At 38.4% G+C, this 24,027-nt stretch overlaps 1 protein-coding gene across 1 annotated transcript in view; it reads left to right on the top strand.

Moving 5' to 3' along the window:
* Positions 1 to 24,027, top strand: part of ABCC4 (ATP binding cassette subfamily C member 4) — a 154,108-nt gene that overhangs the window by 96,458 nt on the left and 33,623 nt on the right. Inside the window, exons 21-26 of the mRNA XM_032996986.2 lie at positions 9,009 to 9,159; positions 9,814 to 9,933; positions 13,793 to 13,903; positions 15,393 to 15,493; positions 17,674 to 17,865; positions 22,193 to 22,348. Coding sequence (XP_032852877.2) covers positions 9,009 to 9,159; positions 9,814 to 9,933; positions 13,793 to 13,903; positions 15,393 to 15,493; positions 17,674 to 17,865; positions 22,193 to 22,348 — 831 coding nt within the window. The remainder of the gene's footprint in view (positions 1 to 9,008; positions 9,160 to 9,813; positions 9,934 to 13,792; positions 13,904 to 15,392; positions 15,494 to 17,673; positions 17,866 to 22,192; positions 22,349 to 24,027) is intronic.

Raw genomic sequence — 24,027 nt, 5'->3', positions numbered from 1 at the left:
AAGAGTGCAACCAGAAAAGAACAGAAGGTATTTTTATTTCTTAGGATAGCTAATGCTGTAGTGTTTAATATTTTTCATAGTTTTTAAGTAGCTGGGTCAGAGGAGCTGCTGTGGAACTTACAGAAATATGACTAGTGCTTCATTCCACCTAAAGATAAATATATTAATAGTGTATTTTAAATAGCAAGAACAAACAGTAAAATGCTTAAAAGCTTGTAATTGCTGTGTTGCTGAAGAGCTGTGTTGCTGAAGAGCTGATACTCCTTATAACAGAAGATCCCACGGTTCAAATGTAGCACAAAGCTTTTAAAGTTGCTGAAAGACACAGAATTGACTTCTGGCAAAACAATTAGACTTGGCTGAGAAGAAAAGGTCATGCAGTTGAAAATGAGGTATTCTTGTATAGGGTGCAGGGCTGCTCTGGCATTATGGCCATGAGGGACAAGAGGCCTGAGGCAGGAAAATCCATATAGCTCAGAGTTTGCAGAACTGCAACAGATGGGGCAGCAGCATCAGTGGTAAGCGAAATTGTGCCAGATATTTGGAATAACTGGGAAAAAAGTGTGCACAGCGTGGATGAAAATGTTATGATAACATCATTATTAGCTCAGAGGAATTCCTCAGAGGAACAGTGGACGGTGTTTTAGCAAATAAGTTAATGGACTAGACCATAAGATCACTAAATAATTCCTTGCAGGGTCACAGCAGTGGTCCATCTAGGCTAGTGGTCCTTCTCCAGCAGTAGGAATAGGAGATGCTATTCGGGGAGAGCATAAAAACCTCGCTGCTTTCTGTGGTGCATTCTCTGTTTAGTACCCCAGCATTCACAGTTTTGTACCGGGAGAATCAAAAGACCTATCCCTTCCCAGTCCTTTTACTGTCCACTTTTTGCATCATTTTGTATCATCTTGTAAGATCTGCATCCTGCAATCTAATAGCCTGAAAGCAGTGAGGTATTTGTTGATCTTTTTATTTTGTTCTATGTATATGTGCCCATTTTATGGAAAGAAATCAATAAATGTCACTGAAAGAAAAACTACTTTTAGAAGGGTTGTAAATGGGATAAGACCGAGGATGGATATTGGTGAATCAGCCTGGGCTGATGAAGTGCTAAACATAGGAGCAAAGAACAGAGTAGGAAATACACCATTTGTAGTAGTACTAAAGAGAAAAGTAGCCATTGTTGAATCAAATGTTTTGATTTCATCAGGGTCTGTACTCAGTGGGGCTGTCTTGGGCTTATATAGCTGGGGAAAAATTTTGGAAATGGCTTCTAAGAGGTAGGAAGGGAGCAGACATTGTCAAACCGTTATTTTAAGAATATCAGTTATATGGCACCAGGGTCTGATAGAGGAGATATAAAAATGCATGGCTCTGGATTTTTGAAGCAAGTGGAACAGCCAACAAAGTGACCGCATTTAGTGATGGTGGGGGGTATTGGAATCACAACCCCCCTAAATTAATATAATGGAAAGGGATGCTTTCTGTTACCTGAGAGGAGGAGTAACTCTGGGAGAGTTCGGTGATACCAGATGTTTTTCGGTATGGTTTCAGTCAGGTTCTGGCAAGAGCTGTTGAGAAAGCAAAGCATGTGTGTGTGCATGTTCTACACTCTCTGGTTAATGCTGTTTCCTCGGGCTACCATGTAAAATTGTGCTTGGCATCTGAGATAGTCCCAGGAAGATATAACATGCTTGTCATGGTACAAAGAGCACTATAGTTTATGTGACTAGTTTTGGTGTGTGTGCTTTTTTAGCTTGGGAAAAGAACAGTGTAAGAATATAACCAAGGACTGAAGATGTTTTTACAGAAGGCAAAAAACTTAGTACTGCTGAACAACAAACGGCATTAACTTTTTATATATTTTTTGCAGGGAGATCAGAATAAAGTTATAACTAACTCCCTATAACTTCAAGAAGAGGACCTCTCACTTTTATATAGATCCTCGTTGCAAAGTTGTGTCTTGCTGCCCAAATCACTGAGAACGCTTTTGTGCAGAAGTACCTAGTAGGTAGAAGGTTCAATAGAAGAAAAGCATTTGAGAAAATCAAATTGAAGGTCCTCATCAAGTTTTTACTGCTTATAAATAGAAAAATACATTGTCCACAGATATTTACAAGAATGGGTGTTGGCACTGTCCTTTTTTATGTGACAGTACTGGTTTCCATGTACAGTGGGTATGAACAGGAGCTGCATGTAGAGATGCATAAGCAGAGGCCATGGCTATGGCTCTGGTAAAATCTTGTTTTTTCGTGGGAAATCTGTATTAGCCAGAAGTAACTTACTACCATGGCCAAAGGGCCCTGGCAACTAACTTTGCATGTGAGTGAAGATAATTTATTATAAAAAGGAAAATAACCTCTGTGTGATGTAGGAATATAATACAGAATTTTAAAGGATGAGTATTTTGAGAGTCTGGAAGAATCACAAGGTCCAGAGCTTGATTATATATCTGTTTCTAAAGCATCAACATCTGGAAGTGTCAGACAACGTATAGACTGTGATTTGTGAGAGATACTCTTGGGATTGAGACCTACATAAGACAGTTAATCACCTTGGCCCAGGATGACCAGAAAGCTTATTTCTAGCCCTTGTCATAGGGCAAGAGATTATTGATGATAGGATGCTGTTTAAATACAACAGAATGGTGGCAGTGTCAATATATTAAAGAAAACACCCTTTTTATTATAAGGTCACTTGTTAAAGAACAGTTGGACACAGTTGGCCATGATCTCAAACAAATACTGAGGCTTCTCACTAAGGCTTCTCACTTAATGGCAAAATGCATGCCAAGTCAGATGAATTCGCATGTTGGTGGCACAGAAAATATTTGCCCTAAGGAGCTAGGAATATGTTTGTTCACTTGGAAAAACAACAATCCAGAAACATTATATTATAGAGACAAGAACAAATAGAAGGTTCTAGCATTAACCACGTGATTGGGAATTTTGAATACATTTCTGTGGTGTATCTGACAGATGTATTCAGCCCATTTGCAGTGACATGAATTTAGTTAGGTAACCTCTTGTCAACTAATTGCAAATAGCAGGATTCAGAGGAGGAGAGGGTGTCTTGCAGAAGATAAGACAAGCTTGCTGGTTTTGAAGCTTTTAGAGCTGACAGTATTTAGTTCTTACTTTTCTTCTTTCACTGTTTATCTGAAATTACAATTTTCATTTCTTTCCCAGCTGTGCCTTTTTTTCCCCTTTCCATGCATTGGTTGTCTTGTCTTTGTATTCCAAATTTTCTCATGGCCACACTTTCCTAAAGCTGAATTAACACCGACTGAGAGCTGTCATTCTTGTCAAAGATTGCTGTCACTGGTTGCTTCAGAAAAGGACGATGTCTGAGATGTCTTTTAAATATTGGAGTTATGTGCAACACTTTTTCTCCTGTAGTCATAAGCCTTCATTGCTTTTTCTCTCAAGACAAATCTGTTCCTGACAGTTCGATGCAAGCAATAGTATAAACAGCCATATGTACTTTTTTAACCAATTTTGAAAGAAAACCCATGAATTTTATTAAAAAGGTAGTTTAAAGACAAGAGTATACGCCTCAACTTGGCCACTTTAAAATGATGAAATGAAACAGAGCTGTTATGTACTAGGATTATGGTACGAAAGTAAGCGGTTTCTATTTGGATGTTTCCTGGGTTTTTTGTAATAAAGGAGAAAAAAAGCACAAAAAACCTACAGTGTGGTTCGATATGCTGCTCTAGATGCAGCTGGCCTGAGTGAAGTGTTTGTTGCTCTGATGTGCTCATTGCAATGTCTTCTCCCCAGGGAAGCTTGTCCTCTGGTGTTCCAATGTAACCAGCCACCTGTGCAGTTGTGCTTTAACAGTCAGGCCAAACAGGTCCGTTTGAAAAAGTATGTTGGTTTTTTTTTTTTTAAAAAAAAAAAAGTATTAAAAGAAAAAGGAAATGCCAGAACTGGATTAGAGATTGATTGTATGTGCAGTTATTTGGCAGAGCCAATGAGGAAATCATTTTAGTTGGGGGGGGAGGAGAGTAGGAGGAAGGGTGATGTCAAACAAGTACAAACAGAGTGGGGTTTTGTAGTTTCTTGACCTAACTTTACTTCAGACAGGCCAGCCTGACTGAGAGTGCCCTAAGTTAATTCAGCTAAGGTTGCAAACTTGAAATACACGATATTCATTGTTGCTATTATTAAATTAGTATGTCTTTGTGGCAGTGTACATGGGCTAACAGAATCCTTGGGAGTGTGTATTTGGGTCTAGGGAGGAGTAGGAGTTGGGAGCCAGGAGCAAGGTAGATGTATTTGACTTCTGCTAAAATATTGGTAAAACTGGTCCTGGAACACTGCACTTCTTGGGTGAGATTTGACTGCAGATTCAGTCATCAACATTTAGGTATCTGCTTGTTGGGCTTTAGATGCTTACTTTGCTATAGTCAGAGGGCATCTAGTTGATACGGTTAGTGGACTCCAGAGAAATACTCAACCATAAGGGATCCACTTAAAAGTTAAATGAATAGATTTCTAAACTTCTAAGCTAGGACAGGAGTTTCACTATGTAAGTCAAATGTAGACTCCCACGTTCACGTTTCTGAGTCTCAAATCCCAACCCTTGGGCTCCATTCATTCATTAGAGATCCTACCAGGTCACCAGCAACTTGAGAGTGGTGTGTTTGCTATGGTAGTAGGTCCTGTATCATAGCTGTCAAATCCATGTGGATGACTTGGCATCACAAATCACACTAGGAACTTACGCAAGCACACAACTGCATGGTACCCCTTATGTGTATATTTTATAAGAGATGCCGAAATACATTGTAAGGCCCATTTAAAAATGAAAAAAAAAAAAAAGCACAAAACTTTTTTTTGAATTACGGAAGACAGAATACCTCACAGATCTGACTTTGTTGAGCTTGTTAGAGAGAAGACAGCAGGGTATTTCATAGGTGCTTTCATGTGGAGATAAAGGACTCTTAAGTACCTATGAAGCAAAGTTCCAGCAGACCTGAGATGTTCAGAATGGGATTCTATATGAAGGCCAGGTGCCTTTTTCAAAGAAATACTTAAGCTAAACATGAAATACTGAGCTCGGGGTATAACTGATAGGGAGGGGCAATGATCTGTAGGACGGAAGGGTAGACATTCTTATGAGACATCTTGAACTCTGATTTTTGCTTTTGCATTTTTTTCCTGTCAACTTTATTAAATGACTTCAAATGTTTGTCATAAGATTTCTAATGTTATATAAATAGTATAATTTCTGCAACAAAGGGAGAGGCTTATAGCTTGTAATTTGCAAGTTTTTCCAAATTTTTATTGTTTTTTCTTATTGTTTCTTTACCTCACATAAAATGTTTTTCTATTGTGTGATTGTGGTACAGAAATACCTTGTTATTCCTAGAGCAAGACCTGTTTGAGATAGAAACTGGAGCACATCACTCTCAGCATCTATAAAAATTACGAATATGTAGGTCATCAGAAGATGAAGAGAAAGCACATGTTTTGCAAGTGAATGTGCTGATCAGAGCATTCACTTCCACAGAGAGTTATAGGAGGGTATGGTTGCTCCAGTAAGATAGGAGATTTCTTGAGGAAAAGTAAGCCACAATGAATGGAGTGCCTGACTAAAGCATGAGGGAAATTTCTCAGAACTCTTGCAAACAGGAGGATGACTCCAACAGAAACAGCACATGCTTTTTTGTACTCTAGGGATAGAGTATGTGCAGTCTGTGAGTGGAAGATTCTTTTTCTTTCTCAAGGGAAACTGAAACAAATTAGAAGGTGGACATTGGACAATATGGCTCCATTTGGAAGCAAATTAGCTTTCTCTGTCCAGGTCTTTTCAGTCTCGGTAGCCTGTGCATCTGTTGTCTTTTGAGGAAGGTGGCCTTGTTTCCAGTATTGTGCAGGTAGCTATAAAATGTAATTAATCAGCTCCTACTTTTTAAATTTTGCTATTGTTTTCTGCACAGTCATTACAGAAGACTTTTAAATGCTAAAATTAAGAAATATGCTAAAAGATGCTGGCTTTATTGGCCATGTTTCTTTTATGTAGGGAAATCTTGCCTACTTAGCCTTTTGATGCAATTTTCAATTGTAAGCTGATTCTGCCAGACAATGTCTAGATACCCAGTCCTAAGCATTTCTTGCTGTGCAAACTGAATACCTAGCTCACTGCTTGTCTGCAGAGAGGAGAGCAGTTGGACTACTCGTGTTATCATTATCTTCAGCCTGATGATTATCTCAGGTCCTCCAGCACGCATGCAGCGAATCTACTAGGAGGTTAGTTGTGTCTTGTGAAACTTGGGAGCTAGAACCTTTGCCTTTACCTCACGCAGTAGCTACATGATTACAGTCTGCAAATGGTTATGTCTGGCTTCCAGACTACTTCATTAAGAGTTAATTTATATGCAAGTTTGGTTTTCCAGAAAAACAACACACATGACTGATCCACCCTATCATAAATTTTTATAATGATAAGGTGGTGCAGGCTCATCTAAAATTCCTTCCAAAGGCGGTGTCAGACTTTTACTTTAGTCATCCTAACTATCTTTTCCTTCCCTGTATTTTTGCCGTAGCAAGGCTTTGTTTACATGAGCTGGATCCTGATAGTTCTACTCCCACTCCCACCCCCACTGGCACTTTGCAACATATTGTAGATTATCATCACTAAAACTTCAGTTTGGCTATTTTATTTTTTATTAAGTAGTATTTATTTTTCTCCGAATTCTTTTCCTTGAAGGAGCTTTCCTCAGTGCTTTACTTCAGGTTTGTGGCTGATGGTATGAGGAGTCAGAAGTACTTCAGAAACTGCTTTTTTGTGACTGTCTAGGAGCTGAGGGAGGGAAAAGGGGAGCAGCAGGCATATAAAGCAGATTTGGGAGTGAGTTGTCAGAAGGGCAGAAGAGACTTCCATCTCTGTTTGCTGATGAGGATGGAGGTGAGGGAACCTTCAGAAATTAGCTAGTGTGTATGTGTATGGCTGACAGTCTTGGCAGAGACAACGAGCAGTATTAAAGAAAACAGTGATCTAGACAGGAGAAAATTTGGAGGTGATCAGGAATCTTTGTCTCCTTTTTCCCCATCCCACAATAAAAATGAAATATACCTATAGGGTTTTAAAGAATGCTGGAGAAGTAGAAGGTAGAGAAGGGCTGACAGCAGTGCTGGTGAGGAGTCAGGGTGCTTTGTTTCGCTTTGTGCTGACATAACGATGTGTATAATTGACCCAAGTAAAATACCATGCACTCTCGCTGTCACCTTACCTCCCGTGATGAAATCTAGGTAAAATGTTTGCAATATACTGTATGTATCTAGAAGGTCAAACAACATGATGCCATCAACACCTTAACCCACAGATGAGCACTGTAGTGGTAATGCAGCTTCCTTCAGAGCTCCTACCCCACACCTACCCTATAGCTATTTTCCTTAATAGATTTATGAGACCCTATCATGTGATTTCAGCATCTATGAGATGCAAGGCTGTTACACTGATAAATCTATCATGAGCTGAGATCTTGCCTAGAGCTGAAGACTGAATTGTGCTGACTCATGCAGTCGAAATGCATAAGGTGTGTGGGTTTGCTGTTTGGTCAGGTGAGATTAGGGTAAAGTCAGAGAAGCCTCAAGAAAAGTACAGATATAGGGGAAAAGGGTTGTGCTCACTTTTGGCTTCAGAGCGTGTTATGTGCGGGCTACCAGAAGCACAACAGGAAATGCAGTGTTTCATAGGCACTTCCATTGAAAGTGTTTGGAAATCCAGGTAGCTCTCTGGTATCTGACCTTAGCTGATGTGTTGCTTAGATTTTCCAACTTGATAAAGGGATGGAAGCCTTTTTGCTGTAAGATGTGCGTTCTTGGGGTGCAGTGGTCACTAATGCATTTTTTGGCATCTAAAAATCAGGCACCCATGAAATTCAGCTGGAATCTACTTCTGCATCATATGCGATGATTAAGAAGGTGGCTCCTTTACAGTCCATAAAATGGACACCTTTTACAAAATATTGTAATTTCTACGGAATTTGTTAAAATAATTCAGGAATTTAGTGTTGAGCTAGAATTTCAGTTGTCTGTTTCTTGTACAGGGTGGGTTTCTTTTTTTGTATTTTTTTTTCTCCCCCTTTTTTTAAGGAGCAAATGGGCACACCCTGACTTCAGTGTGCCAGGTCTCCTGCCATACATACATCTATACATGACTGGTGGTCTGAAAGAAATTTGTGTGCAGATAATGCTTTTCATGGTATATTCAAGCTGAAAGTTTGATGTGAAGTCGTTCACAGGAAATGGGAGTTTTAATTCAGAAAGTTGGGAGAGGATCCACTGTCCTAAGCAACAGAAATTCACTCCACATTATATCTAGTTTTCTAAGAGTAAATTCAGGTTTAACCCAATCATTCATCTTATACTCTGAAGTAAACTTGGTAAAGCTAGCCTTTTATGACAATTCTTGCAGTGTTTAACATTTTCTTATTTGTAATGTTTCCCAGTGCAATCCTGTGGGAAGAGAAAGCTCACTTTCTCTGATACTGGGTTTTCTTTATAATTGGGACAAAGTTGCTTTTAGGAAAATTTACAAGCCTATATTGAAAGTCCCTCTTCCAACTGTTAAGTCTTTCAACAGTTTCTTTTTATCTGGAATGAAAAAAAAATAATCCTGATTCACCAGATAGCTTGGGTCCATTAAAGTTTAGTTGTCTTTTTTGCTGATGATCTGTTACTTTGTTACAGCAGTCACAGAGTAGTCCACAAAGACACACACTAATGTTCAGTCAACCAGTGTTGTAAAGACTTTTCTTAAAAAACAAGTACTACAGAAGAAAACCATAAACTGCAAATCAAGTTAGGTATTACTGTAGATTCTTCACGTTGCTTAAAAATAGATGTCGCTCATATGTTATACAACGCATCCACTCTTAAATTTGGTAGTTATGTTTAAATATTTAAGTGTTTCAGTGGTGTTAAATAGTTTTATACTTGTTCTAAATTAAATTCCTCTGGCAAACGTTTTTTTATTTTGTTTCTATTGTGTTGCAGACTCTCCTACAGATTTTTGGTGTGGTGGCTGTGGCTGTGGCAGTGATTCCTTGGATACTCATCCCCTTAATTCCACTATTTATTCTTTTCATTTTTCTTCGACGATATTTCTTAGACACTTCAAGAGATATTAAACGTCTAGAATCCACAAGTATGTGATTTGGTGGGACTTAATGTTAGATTGAACCCTGCTTCTTATTATGTGAAATGCTAGTATTTTATAGACAATCCATCAAAGATTTTTTTTCTTTTGCTATGCAAATAACTTCCTTATTGCTTTGGTTCTCAACTAGTGAATTACATGCTTAACTCCTGTTTTGCATAATTATAAACCTTAGGTATGCCAGTTTAACTATCTGTAAATAAAGCTAGTTAGGAACATGCTAACTTACTGGTCTTTGGGACCTTGTATGCACATATTAATGGTGTTTCTGACCTAATATGACTCTTGTGCCTGACTGAAGCTTGACTATGATATGAAATATTAAGCATTATGAACAGCAAATATGGGTGCCTCGTGTCATTAATAAAGCTCAAAGAATTTCTTCAGTGACAGCTATTGTTAAAAACATAAGATGTTTTTGTATAAATTAATCTGTCTGGCTGTCTGACTGATTCTAATTGAGTAAGAGGACTTTGGTTAAAGAGATTGCATATTTTTTCTAAAAGAATGCAATATGGTAACTTGTATGACTTAATATAAAGTAGTAGGATTAGAGATTAGTGTGGTAAAAAAAAAAAAAAAAAAAAAGAATTAAATATTGTCCTTCAGCTATTGCTAAGTTACTCTCATTTCCCTTTGTAGCTCGAAGCCCGGTGTTCTCCCACTTGTCGTCATCCCTCCAGGGGCTTTGGACTATTCGGGCTCTGAAAGCAGAGGAAAGATTTCAAAAACTATTTGATGCACACCAAGACCTCCACTCAGGTTTGTGATGAATTGATGTGAAAAATCAAATACTTTGCTCTGTAAGAGGAAAATATCTTATGCCCTCAGCAACATGTATATAATGTACATTAAAATCAGTAGGAGCTTGTCTCTTTAGGGTAAAATTTCTCTATTAGAACAAAAACGTTATTATCTGTCTAGATTTTGAAAGTTTACTTTGGGCTGTAATATAATTTGAGATACCCATGCATATGTTTTAACAATGTCTAAGATAAACATTTTAAAGTATGCCTGATAAGAATATTTAAAGATTAATTTTTGACATTTTTCTGGATTCTATCTATAAAAAGCAGGACAGAGGATGAAACAAGCTATATTATGAAGCATTTAATATTAAGTAGTGTGCTAGGAGTGGGCAGAGATGATTAATACAAATAATCTTGGAAAAGTTTCATAAATCTCACTTCTTTTTTACTTTGAGCAGCTTTCAGGGCTCAAATCTAATATATGGCGTTAACATGACCAGAAGGTATAAAATACTAGTATTCTGAAAGCATAAGTAATATAATGCAGGTTTGCACTGTGATTCTTTACCTTCTACCAATTAAATGCTCTCTGCCACAATGTTTTTCACGATGCAGCAGAATGCAACTTTGCAATTTTGCTTGTTAGGTAAGATCATGAAGTTCCTCTGTCATAAGACATGCAAGTATATGCTGTTGTACCATTTTGTCATTTATAGGCTTCTAAGGTTTCAGACCAGACCAGTTGATGTTTTCTGAAATACAGTTTATCACAGGTCATAGAATCATGCACACTGACCTCCATATTGAGCCCAGTAACTTGTGACCAAGGAAACATCTTCCAGGGAGACACCTCTAGCTCTGAATTCCCCATTTCTTAATATTTCCAAGTCACTAATTATCTGACCAAATCAATTTTACAGTAGCTGATGGTAAAGGAACACAAAGTTGTTTTTTAAGCTTTGTATTAAGACGTCTTTAGTCAATAAACTGCATATAGAAGTTTCACTATACAAAGAGGACCGTGACCTTTAAAAGATATATTTTCTTGGACTTTAAGATCAGATCTAAGGAACATAGACACATCTATTTTCCTGTTGATTTTGTGCATCTCTCTAATAAAACTGTCAGTAACACCTCTCCTGGGCAGTTCAGGAACATACTTTTGAGATCAACCTTCAGTGCTTGTAGTCACACCCTCTGTGTCTTTCCCACCGGAGTGTTCGGGGTATACCAGCTTGCATAGTGTGCGTGTGGGTTTTGATCCTCAGAGGGACTATGAGCCAGCAGTGTGCCTGGGCAAAAAAGGCAGCCAACAATATCTGGGCTGTATTGAACAGGAGCACAGCCAGTGATTAACTTCCTCAGCACTTGTTAGCCCACATCTGGAATACTGCATCCAGTTTTGGATCCCCCGGATACAGGAAACACTCTAACAAACGAGTGGGTTCAGTGGAGAGGCCACAAAGGTGGTCAGAAGACTAACAGGAGAGATTTCCCTGTGATGAGAGGCAATGGAAACTGGACTTGTTCAACTCACAGAAGAGAAGGCTTACAGAGGATGTAATAGCCGCCTTCCAGTACCTGCAAGGATGTTACCAAAAAGATAGTCAGGCTCTTCACAGTAGTACATGGTCAGAGAAGCAAGAAAATGGTTATAAGTTGTAACAAGAGAGGTTTAACCTGGACACAAGGAAAAACTTCCTTACCATGAGGACAGTCAAGCAGAGGAGCAGGTTGCCCTGAGATGTTGTGCAGGCCCCATCCATGTTGATTTTCAAGACTCAAACTGCATAAAGCATGGAGCAACATGGTCTCACCTCAGAGATGACCCTGCTTTGAGCAGGATGTTGAACTAGAGACCTCCTGAGATTGCTTCCACCCTGAATAATTCTTTGATACTGTGTGCAAGAAATAGCCAATAGAAGAGGGTGCCTTTCATACTATCCCACAAAGTTGGAATCCTGGGTTCGTAAATCTCCCAAAGAGTTTTAAATTCTTTCCTCCATCACAGAGGCTCTCCCAGCCAGCAATCATTTTGTTTAGTGCTTTTGACTGGAGTGGTATCCTCCTCTCTATTTAGGGCTGAGCCTAGGAAACAGGACACTCACTTTGAACCCTCTTTCAGAAATGCCTATGAATTTGAGATTAAATAATCTTTAGACAAAAATATCTAAAAGGCATGCTGAGGTTTGATCAAACCTAAGTTTCCTCCCTACCAGTGCAACATCGCTATAAGCAAGCTCATGAGTCATCAGAAGTTACACAACAATTAATCTTCCTTAGTCCCCATGATTGCCATATTCCTTCCTGCGTGCGCAGTGACCCTAGTTACATAGGGGGGTTGCAGAATGACCCATCTCAGGCTGGCAGTTTAGTGCACCTTCCTGGACATTGGGATTGATGGAGCAAAACCTTGGAGATGAAAAATCTACAACCCAGGTGTCCCATTTCCTGGTCTTACAAGTACACCATTGCACCAAAAATGACCTTTCATGTCACCAGGAAGCTGCCATAGGCTGTTTCCAGGGACGCTCAGCTCCTGGGTTTCAGAAAGGTACCTAAATTATCATGGTGAATTTGATTTCTGGAACTGGGTTTGTGACTTGATGCAGCACTCCCTTCTGCATATGTTGTTCCATGTGCCTAGGTATATGACTGTCCACTAGACCATATCAAATGTCTTGTTTAACAAAACCAGCTGCTAAATGTGTGGTCAGATATATGCAGTTAGAGTTGAAGTAAATGGAACTAAGAGGTTACCAGCTCTGGGCCTTACCTGGCTGCCTCTTGTCATCCTCACTCTTTCCCTCTGCTGCGCGCCAGAAGTTACATGGAGTGCTGTTGGCTGAATTGTTGATTTCATCACTCTGTAATCTAGCTATCCAAAATAATCTGGTTTAAAACCAGATTTACCTCCTCTCTTTTTTTATAAAAGGAAGGATTTTTATTTTTTTTTTTTAGTTTGAAACTTTCCCAGCACTGGTCTAAGGAGCAGTGAAACAGTTGAAACAGCACTGATCTTTAGCATGGAGTAATGAATGACAAGCAATGAGAAAGGGTTGGAATGGTAACCTTCTGCTGTGACTTGGTAGCAGCTGGAACAATTCATCTGACTGCAGCCTAAGCAATAAATAATGCCATACTTTGTTATGGCTACTTGACTTCTATTTTTGGCCCTGAATTCAAACACTTTGCCTTCTGTATTGCAATGTCTTTTCCTGCTGTCTCCTGTATCTTGTACTGTAGGATATCTATCTGGGATGGAATTTAGCACCAAACTGTGGACACATAGATGTGAGTGCCCAATGGAAATGTCCACCTGTGAGCTTCCCCAAAAGTAGATATGTGCATTTAGTCAACTGAATAGCTCTGTAGCTCCACTGGCTGTATTGAGTAGCTCCTACGGGAGCTTAACCAGCTGCAGCTGCCTTCTAAAGCCTTCACTCTGACAGTTGTCTTGTGATATGTTCTAGCTGAAAGCCTGTAGGCTGTAGTCCAGCTACAGCAAATGTAGTTAGTTGTACTTCTGCTTTTTGTACAAGACTCCTGTGTCCACTAGAGTTAAAAAAAAGCTTCCATTTTAAATAAATGGATTGTGATTCAGGCCTTGACTGTTATCTTTTTCTTCCTAATACTGTGCGTTGTACTCGCTGTGGTTGCTGTTGTGGTTGCTAGTAGTGTGAAAGCTAGGTTAGACCACTTCAGGAAAACTGGACAATATTCTGATCATCATCAGTCCATAGAGACATGCACTTGAAGATGACAGTGGGGCTTTTGTAACCACTTATAATATTAACATGAATTAATGATAATTATACAACTTAGTTTTCTAACAATCCACTGTTCTTATGTGTTTGTAAAATATACTTTAGAGGCCTGGTTTCTATTTTTGACGACCTCGCGGTGGTTTGCTGTACGTCTGGATGCCATCTGTGCCATTTTTGTTGTAGTGGTTGCTTTTGGTTCCCTGATTCTTGCCAAGTGTAAGTACAAATGTTAGAAAAAGTTCACCCAGTAATTACCATGTATAGTAATGTCTAATTCTTTTTCATAGATTGCTGTTTCTAATTGTTTAAGGACTGTAATTAAGTTAAATGTGTCTTTCTAGATCATGATCTCTTCCTCAGTCTAGGGCATTGGGACTGTATCTGCTTTCCTGCAAATACTGGAGGCAGTTCAGACATCTTCCAGGCTTAGGCATGCATCTACCATCATCCCCAAGTGTGCAAACAAACTTGCAAATCTGTAGTCTTCACTTTTGAGATTTTGGCTTTCAGAGCAATAACAACAAATAAATCTTTTTCTTTTTCCCCACCTTTGCATTTCTTTTTTTAGGCCTACAGGGCTTTGCTTTTCATACTGAAACACCCAGAGAGCTGCTTCTTAACAACTTTTTTCCTTTATACACATCGCACAGTCGGCCAGAAGGCAAGCTAAAATTCCTAGGGATACTCTTCTAATATCTTGGATCAGCAGGATAGGCCAGTTCCAGAGAGAAGATCACCTCATAATAATACATTTTATGTTCACTGTCACTCATGAACTGTCATTAGTGTATGCATCATCCAGGATGTAATTGGGTTAGATGTACTAGAATGAGATAGTCATCTAAAATATGAAGGAAGAGTAATTATCTTGGACATGAAAATTAGTGCTAATTTGCTGGTTTTGTTTCTTTTCTTCTTCCTTTGGATAAGTTCTGTGTATGCATGTGTGTTTTAAAATTTGAACGCTCTGTGCTGCTCCACACTGAAAATTTTGAGCTAGGTTTGATGTTATTAGAATGCAAAAAGACAAGTCAGAACAATGGTCCTGAATCTTTCCTTGCCTCTGGATAAGGAGTAGCTCTCTTGAAGTCAATAGAGCTATGCTAGGCTAAAGTTCAAGTAAGTCAGAAGACAATCATGCTTAATATTGGGGCAGACAGGATTCATTTATTTGGTCACAGTAGACCCACTGAACACAATAAATACTTATATAAACAGAGGAATAAATATTCTGTCCTGTTATTTTATCTGATCACTTAAAAGAGTACAGAGTTGATGTGAATGTTCATAATTTAGTTTGAAATCATTTTATACTCATTTTCTACTTAAGTTCAGGGACTGATCTAATTCCCTTAAAAAACAGTGAAAAGTTACTAATGCACAGCCAGATAGGGATGACCCTCACAAACTACCTGATTATGGTCTTGAGACTGAACTTTACTTTTTAGATAAAATGCCAGGCCAAGGAGAATTGGGATTATCTTTTCAAATATACAGACAATTTCTAAAATGTACCCAAAAAATGCAGCAAGTAGCTATTCTGCCTGGAGCTACTCATTGCACAGATGGCAAGTACAGTGTAACCAAACAAAATTCTGGCTGTGATGCTTCCATCATGTAAGTAACCTCATGAAAGTGAAGTTAACTAGGGTTTTGTGTAATTACCAGTGTACCTATTTGATTCTCTTTTTCCTTTGTTCTGCAGCTTTGAATGCAGGGCAAGTTGGTTTGGCGCTATCCTATGCAATCACCCTCATGGGAACATTCCAGTGGGGTGTTAGACAAAGTGCTGAAGTTGAAAACCTGGTAACGTTTATTTCTTCCTTTTCACCAATTTGTTCCTTTTTGTAGTTGTGACATGAGGCCTTAAGGATCGGATTCTTCTTAATTAACTTAGGACATTAATACCTTAACAGGCGATTGGGGCACCACTTACAGTCCATAAAGAAAAATAGTCTCTTCTAGGGTATAATTTGTCTGACTGATTTTGAATGTTAAGATGCATTTGTGCCTAGTGACTGTCCCTCTCCATTCATAGTAAGGGAGGCTTTGTAATCTCCCTTTACAGCAGTAAGGAGATTGTCTAGTTACAGTGTAGACAATTGCATTGCAGCTTGCTAAAATTACAAGAAATTAGTCCCTTTCCATAAGACTTTTTTACATTTTTTTAAATATATTTGAGATTTAAAATTTATTATTATTTATTACTGTATTTTAAAATTTTATTTAAATCCCTTATTGAATTTTTAGGGTCCTGTTAATTTGTTGTAAATATCTTCTTATTTTTTTGTAAGTTAACAAATCTTTGAAAGTATTTCTTTATATTCAGCTGAGACAATTGTGTATTTTCCAAAATATATAAAGTAAAATGCATTCCACCAATTTGCAATATTTACTACCATGTTCTAGTTTGCCTATTTACTTTCTCAAGTTAATATATAAGAAAAAAGACTATAAAAAGAACATACTGAGCATAAGCCTGGGGTTTTTGTTTGTGTGTGTGTTGACAACTGAAGGTTACTTTTAATTATGATTTGCTGACCATCGTCTAGGAAATACATGTCGTACTTTTGTAGAAGTTACAAAGCCATGTTTAATAACAGATAAAATTAATAATAATGTTAGATCTGTATTTTTTTTGTGTAGCACATTGCTTCTTCAGAGCATTTTTCAGACATGAATGAACTAGTGGTGACAGACTTGAGTGAGAAATGGGAAGAAAGCTTTCAGGTTTTTTAATACCTGTTGGGAAGTTCTGGAAGTGTCAGCCTGTATGACTCTTGTATAGTGAGTTGCTCTCTTGGAGGCTATGATTCAAAAATACTTTGGAGGAGAAAGGCTTGCTGTTCAGTGAGCTGGCTTGGATGTGGAATGCTGATCATTTTATGGAGCTGATTAGCATCAACTTCAATGACAGGTGGACATCCACCAATAATCATTTGTTTTTAAGAATGACTACATTTGGAGGAGGCAAGAACGTTTCCTCTCTGTTCTAGTCTGTCATTCCTTCCTTATATGTTTTTCCTTGGAGCTGATTTTGTAATGTGGAAAGGATAGGTGGCAAGGAAGTCAGAGAACTTGCTGCCAGGTCACCTCTGCTCTTAAAGCCACATCAGACAAGATAAGCCTACTGGATATCTTTATGATGTATTTTTTTTTTTCAGGATCCATCTGTGGGTGGATACCATTAAATAGAGTTAATAGTATTGAGAAAATGTATGTGTGAAGATGCACACCAGAGCCTTAACAGAATTTTTGTTGTTTGACCAAGGGGAAAAGAGTGTCTAGATAGCTCAACTTATGCTCCTCTTCCTTCCCGTAAGATAGGAGACATCAGCAGATATTGCAGTTTCTTTCTTATCTGGTGTAAAACACATAGGAATACAAGTTTTATTGTATAGAAGTCACTAATAATATGGTGACAGCTATGTTGGATTGGGGAATTGCTTGTGACAAACATATTTAAAAGATTTGCTGGAGGTGAGCTCAGTGGTAATGGTGAGGACAAAAAAAGGGATGAAGCCTGTAACTTGATGCTAGTAGCTATGGTCTGTCTGCCTGTAGCTCATGTGGCAGTTTCACTTCTGGCTTTGTATTCCCAGCACACAATGAAATGGTGTCATTTTAGCCAAGGCTGACAGACAACTCTCATAGCTTAAATTTCTTAATACTGATGCACATACTTAGATTTGTAATTAATCCCACTGATTAAAAATGAATGCTTATGTATGGATTTATGTATCATGATAGATTTGGGTCTGTAGTAGGACTTAAGATGCATGCTTTCAGCTTTTTCAGTTGTATAAAGTAAGCATAGGATGGTACCAAATACTCATATCTGTGCTTAAAAGAAAAACTCTGGAATAATTTGCATTGAATCTTTGTAGTAAAAATATACGAAACACAGATATATACATGCATGCAATATTTGCAATATATGCAGTAAGCTGAAATTTATGTATATATGTCTTCTTTCCTCCCCTTAGATGATATCAGTAGAAAGAGTAATGGAGTACACAGAACTTGAAAAAGAAGCTCCTTGGGAGACCGACAAGCATCCACCACCTGAATGGCCAAGCCAAGGAATGATAGCTTTTGAAAATGTTAACTTCACTTACAGTCTAGATGGACCTTTGGTGTTAAGACATTTGTCTGTTTTAATTAAACCGAAAGAAAAGGTACGTATATGGCTGTCTTTGGCCATACACAGGAATTAAGCAAAGATGATAAGTTGACAAGAATCTGTGTGATAAAAATACATTATAAAATATATGTATGTTAGGAAATTATAAGTGTTCTTTTAAAAAATAAGCCTTAGTCATATTTAATAACAAAAGTTGGAGCCTATTTATTTCATGTAAGTATAGCATAAATGCATCTGGGAGCGTGACACTTCTGTTTGTCAAAACAAAGAGTTAAACATATTCGATAATTTTCTGATAAAATTTGGGTTTCATCAGAAAGTGGCAGACATTCAACTAAGCCCTAAATGTTGGTTCAAATCCAAAGGAAATCGAGCTGCATTAGGAAACTGGGGATTCAGGAGAGGGAACATAAATGGAACTAAGGAGGTCAACAGACGAGGTGAGCAGAGACAACTGAAAATAAGGAATGTACATGCTCTTGCACAGAGCCCCAAATGGAAGAGAGAAGAAAGAAATACAAATCAGTTACATAACTTCAGAATTGAGGATTTTATTTCAGTTCCTTTCGGCTACCAATCCAATTAACTGTTGCCATTAATTAGATTGGTAGCCAAAAGAAACATAGAAATAAAACTCTTCCTCCTCTGCAAATTTGACTCTTCATCCCCAATTTTGACACTATCCCAATTGAAAGAGTGCTGCAGGGAAGGTCTCCCCCACAGACAAAATTAAATTAGAGCCCTGCAGTGTTAATTCGTGCTTTGCTACATTTCAAATGCATGTGTACTTTGTACTTTTTTGATTAGGATATCTTCCCTAGGAGGCTGGTTCAGCTCTCTACAATCATTGCCCTGGCCTCATTTGTAACATGCTTTCCCATTCAGTCCCAAACCTGTTTCGTTTCTCAAGTGGACCTTTTTAATAACATGCATGTTACAGGAATTCAAACCAACCATGCTGCATGGGCATGGAGATGATCTCATAGCTTGGGTGAGTTAAAAATGGTGTTTAAGAAGAACAAAAGGGATGTTTATCTACTCTACTCTTCTTGCCTATGGGACATTTCTATAGCTGTTGTGTATCACTGCAATGTAATAGCAAACAAGAAGATTTACCTTTCTTGGTGAGAGACAGAAATAAAATAAAATAAAATAAACAGAAACAAGAGATACTAGCAATGTATGATTCAATCCTTGGTGAGGGCAGGAGGGTGAGGGATGACCGGGGGTATTTATGTTTGCTGAGTGGTTGTACTGCAGTTTTGTCATCCTGAAGTGAATTTGCCCAGCTTGAAACTATTGCCAAGAACTTTGTGTTTGTTTTCTATGATGTTTTGCACAATACTCTAGTAGACTGCCACTGTGTAAAATAAATCTCCCAAGCATCTGTGCTCCTTATATTGGTTTTAATTATGGAGAAGCGTCTCTTCAGAACCAGGTTTCCAAATCCACTAAGGATTCTGCCCACGTGGCTGTCAGTGAGAGCTCTTAGGCCTGTTCAGGCCCCTGGCTGGTACAGAATTCTGGTGGCTGCAGTGCCACTGGTGGGATGAATGAGTTTAAACTTGTAGTTTTTCTTGTAGCCACCCCAGTGCCCAGTTTGGGAAGCTGTATATATACAGTAAGAATGGAGGAGGCGAGTACTAGCTAGTACTAGCACTCATGGGTTAGGGTCTCTCTTGATCTGCTTGTCTCAGCATTCAGTATTTCCCTACAGTCAAACCAGGCTAGGAAAGACCCTCTGTTTTAACCGTCTTTGCTAGTGTAGCATACTCTGCTGGAGACAGACCAGGGAGTGCTCCTGTAAGGAGCTCTTCCAGCAGCTGGCTGTGCTTAACCTCTTCAGCTACTAGAGCTGCAGCAGGAGAAGCTTAGCATGTACAGCCTTGGGTTTTAAACACCACTATCTTTGTTTTAGGGTGCTTATGAATGCTTATTGACTAATACATTGTTGAATGCACCTTGTCCTGACAGATCCTAAATCTGAGGGTATGGCTACATGAAAAAGTTAGGAAAGGGTGAGGGTCTAGATTTACGGCATGGCAGCTGTTCACGTAAATACTCTCACAGTGTAGCACGAAAGGGAGGTTGCCTGAGGGATAAAGACACGGGCAGTTTCAGTGAAGTAGCTGACATGCTGTAAATCTCACTCTCATTTTTTGTGCAGCTCTACTTTGAAGTATGAGTGACGCTTGAGTAATGATGAGCCCAGCGTAGCAGGTGTACCCCGTGTCTGCACATGGCTTCTATCAGGCAACAAAATCACGGCCATGTGATTCCTGTTAGGTGGCTAGGACTTCCATTTGCAAACCATCACTGTATTTGCACTGGCTATGAACATGGGCCTCTGAAGAAAAGAATGTATTAAAAAAATAAATAAATGTGTATACTGAGAGCTGTTTCAAATTCATGTCAATTTTCAGCAGCCTGTAGTCAATTGGACCCGAAATACAAATAGATTCCTGATTCCTCTAAATACTGAAGAGCATAGTCCTTTCATTTGATGCCAAACTGAAAGTGGGATTTTGACAATATGCAGAGCAGCTGCATTTTTATTTTAAGTATCAATGTATTTTTTATGTTTTTTTCTTTATATTCTTAATACAATACTTTATATCACTGACATTTACAGAGAAACAATTGAACTTTTGTTTTCACAACTCTGGGTGTCTGTGATCTCCATTCAGCATTTTCTTTCTGAGCTGTAGTGTAACTGTTCAGAACTATTTTTCCTTTGTTTCACTGATATAATTTAGAATACTAGACATTTTATCATTTATTGTAACAGATTTGCTTAAATTAGTCTGTATCTTTAATAATAAGCAGTGTATAAATGTTAATTAGTTTATATACAATGGTACAATAATGAATTGTTGGATGAAATTGTTGAATCGGAAAATAGAAGTAGAAAATACCTTTTAGATTATGCAGTGTAAATTGCTTCTTGCAGTACACTTCTTTAGTGTTTTGTGTATTTTTGATCAAATGTGGGCACTGCTGCTTTGTCTGAGCTTAGTATCTCTGACTGTTAGAAAGTTTCTCCTTTCTCTTCAATGTAATGTTTCCTGTGCTTAATTTAATTCCAGCAGTCATTACTGCACACATCCGAGTCTCAGACAGTGGGTAGTTGCCTTCTGGTGTCTGTACGTATGCTCATTCAGGTTTTCACGTTTCTTCCCTTTTGCACCCCAATCATTTCAACAGGCTATATTGTACTTGTTTAATTTTCATAAATCCTTCCAACACATATTAATTTTATACTGCACTTCTCTGAACTCTCTCCAGTGTGTTGATTTATTTCTGGAAATGTAGTGATTATAACTGAATGCAGGAAATAACAAATCCTGCCAGATCAGATCTGTGTAGAGGGTTACGCCTGTCACCACCTCCAATACAATTGATTACTGTACATTGTTTTCTCTAAGAATCCTTTACCTGAAGACAACGTTAAAAAAAAAAAAAAAAAGCTTGCAGTTCAAGTAGTATTTAATCACCACTAATTATATGTGTTCTCTCATTAATGGGCCTACTTTCTCCCAAGTGTTGGCTTCATATGAAATATTTGTAGGTCTTAACCCCATGTCATTAAAGTTAGCAGTCCCATATTTTGCGTTCTCTCTACCTCTTTTTTATGAAACCATTATTTTTACGCATTGCATTCAGCTTCTGATTTCTGTTTGGGAACATACAGAAGCCTGAATCACTGTGATTCTATTAGTCACTGTTTCTTCTGTTTGGAAAGGAATTGCAGCTTGCACACATGGCCTTGTAGTTTCAATACTTGTTCTTCTCTGTTGAAGCTGTCCAAAGCAGGAATACAGTTTATAATGGTGATAGTTTCGGCTTTAAAGTTTGACTGCTTTAAAGTACTTCACCTCAACCATGCTAACCAAAATGAGTCTCAGTTATTTAAATTGGGAATACTGCTCATACATTGTTCCCAAAGCACTTTATGGGAGTCCTTTTTTAGTTCGAGAAGTAGATACATGCCTGAAATTATTTGCCTAACATCACCCAGAAAACCAGGTTTGGTATAAAAATTAGCAGCCTTGAATCACATTACTCTATATGCCGAGCCACTTTATCTTGTTTACACAATAAGACACCACACATTAAGGGAAAATCTTTCACCTTTGATTATGATTCAAGAAATTCTTGGATATCCAAATGTCACCTGAATCCAAATTGATTGGGGGGGGGGGCAAGGTTTTTTTCCTCTTGAAAAAATGTTAATTATAAAGAAGGGGGGTTTTGTGCTTGTTCTAGTGTAAATCCTATGATGTTGTAAAACTGTTGCTTGACATACTAATTTAACTTGAAAAGCTCATGGTTTAATTGTACAAGCTTGGCTTGCTCTGTAGGTTGGAATAGTGGGAAGAACTGGAGCTGGGAAAAGCTCTCTGATAGCAGCCCTCTTTCGCTTGGCGGAACCGGAAGGAAGGATTTGGATTGATAAATACTTGACATCAGAGCTAGGACTCCATGACTTGCGGAAGAAAATTTCAATTATACCTCAGGTAAGAGTGTGACTTGGTCCGCTGTGAACTTTTTCAATATAATGTCGCAGTATTTAAAATGATTTGCTGGGATATGTTCCCCCTGCACTCCAGTGTGCAGGAAACATAGGAACTTTAGTGAGGCATTACTCTTGCTTCAGTAAGGTCTTGATTATTTTAAAATAAACAGAATCAGTTTTGGAGACTGGAGTATTTTCTTCCTAGTTTTGGACCCTGTCTATTCCTTTGGAATACTTATGAATAGGTATTAGCAGTATGCTGTCCTCCTCTAGTATGGGAAAGAGCAGAGAAAATGTCACAGGAATATACCAGTCTTCAGCAGTCCTCTGAAGTCACTTGATCCTTCGGCAGCAATTCCTACCTGATGTGTTGCCTGAAGCTTTCTTAATAAGGGACCTTGACAGACCACTTTCACCTCTCTAGTCACTCCCTGCACGAATTGACTGAGGCTGGATCTAGAAAGAGCAAATGTACCAACTAGAAGTGAGCTACCAGGCTTTCCATTATTTGGAGAGGGTTGGACAGGAGACCAGAGGAACAGACAAAAGTGTGGGTCATTATGACCCATAAACAAAAACTTGGTGAGTTTTAGAAGCTGAATGCAGGAAAAGGCTTCAGTGCAGAAAAAAAAAAAAAAAAAACTAAGACATTGGGAATAGTTTCTTCTCTGGTCCTGGAGCAGAAGAAAGGATGTTCTGAGAAGTCCAGTAGGTCCCAGGTCTTCTCTTCTATGGTCTTACTTTAAAATGAAATGTTGAATCAGAGAAGGGTTATGTATAACCTCAAAAATTCCTGAAGGCAGAGCCTGTGCAGGTTACCATGTTTCATGAGAGCTCTGATCTCTTCCATGATCATTTGCTCTCCACTGCAAAGGGAGGAAGAGGGAAAAGCTCATATGCTGTGAATTCAAAGTCATGTTTTTGGCGAATAATTCATCTGGGATGAAGACCAGTAGGCTGGAAACAAGAGGAATTTATTTGTCATGTCTAGCATTAACTCTCAGGTCTCTGTATTTTATTACAGAAGCTGTATTTAGGGTCCTTGCACCATCTTTGTACCTGAATATTTCCTAGCCTGTTGGCAGGGTGGCACTCAGAGTGTATTAGTTTCTTTAAACTGAGAAACTGATAAAAATGGTAATGAACAGTGGTTTTAAGCCACTCTTGATTACCTGCTTTGTTTTTTTCCTTTCCCAAGAATAGGAGACAGGGTAAAGAAGTAGGTATGCTATTACCAAAAAAAAAAAAAAAGTAAAAAAAGTACTCCCCCAGCAATTGGATTGTTGCCTAATGCAGGATGTCTTTTGTTTCTGCATGCTGAAGGCTTTGTTATTGTACAGTGGACGTACTTATTGGAACTAGTCATCTTTTGTATGTAAAGAGGACTTATGTGGATTTAAGTTCTATGTTTTTGTTTGTGTGCAGCGTTCTTTTTTCCTGGAAGCAGGTGATCATCTGTTCTTTCAAGGTCTACACCTTTTTGAAAACCTTTCCAATAGCTATTGCAGGTGATTTCTATGTTTGGAAGAATTCAACCCAGTTGAATAAAATAGAGTACTGAGACAGGAAAACTGCTGGTAAAATACAGTTTCTACATGTTAAGTGATGCAGATGCTCAAAGGTCTCTGCATTTAATTATATACATGGGGTTTTTTCATACATTGGTATATTGACATGGTT

This window comes from Tyto alba, unplaced genomic scaffold, assembly GCF_018691265.1.
Source record: "Tyto alba isolate M040663 unplaced genomic scaffold, T.alba_DEE_v4.0 Super-Scaffold_45, whole genome shotgun sequence".
NCBI classification, from domain to species: Eukaryota; Metazoa; Chordata; class Aves; order Strigiformes; family Tytonidae; genus Tyto; species Tyto alba.
The sequence above is the reverse complement of the archived record's forward strand: the minus strand, read 5'-3'. Positions and strand labels throughout refer to the sequence as shown.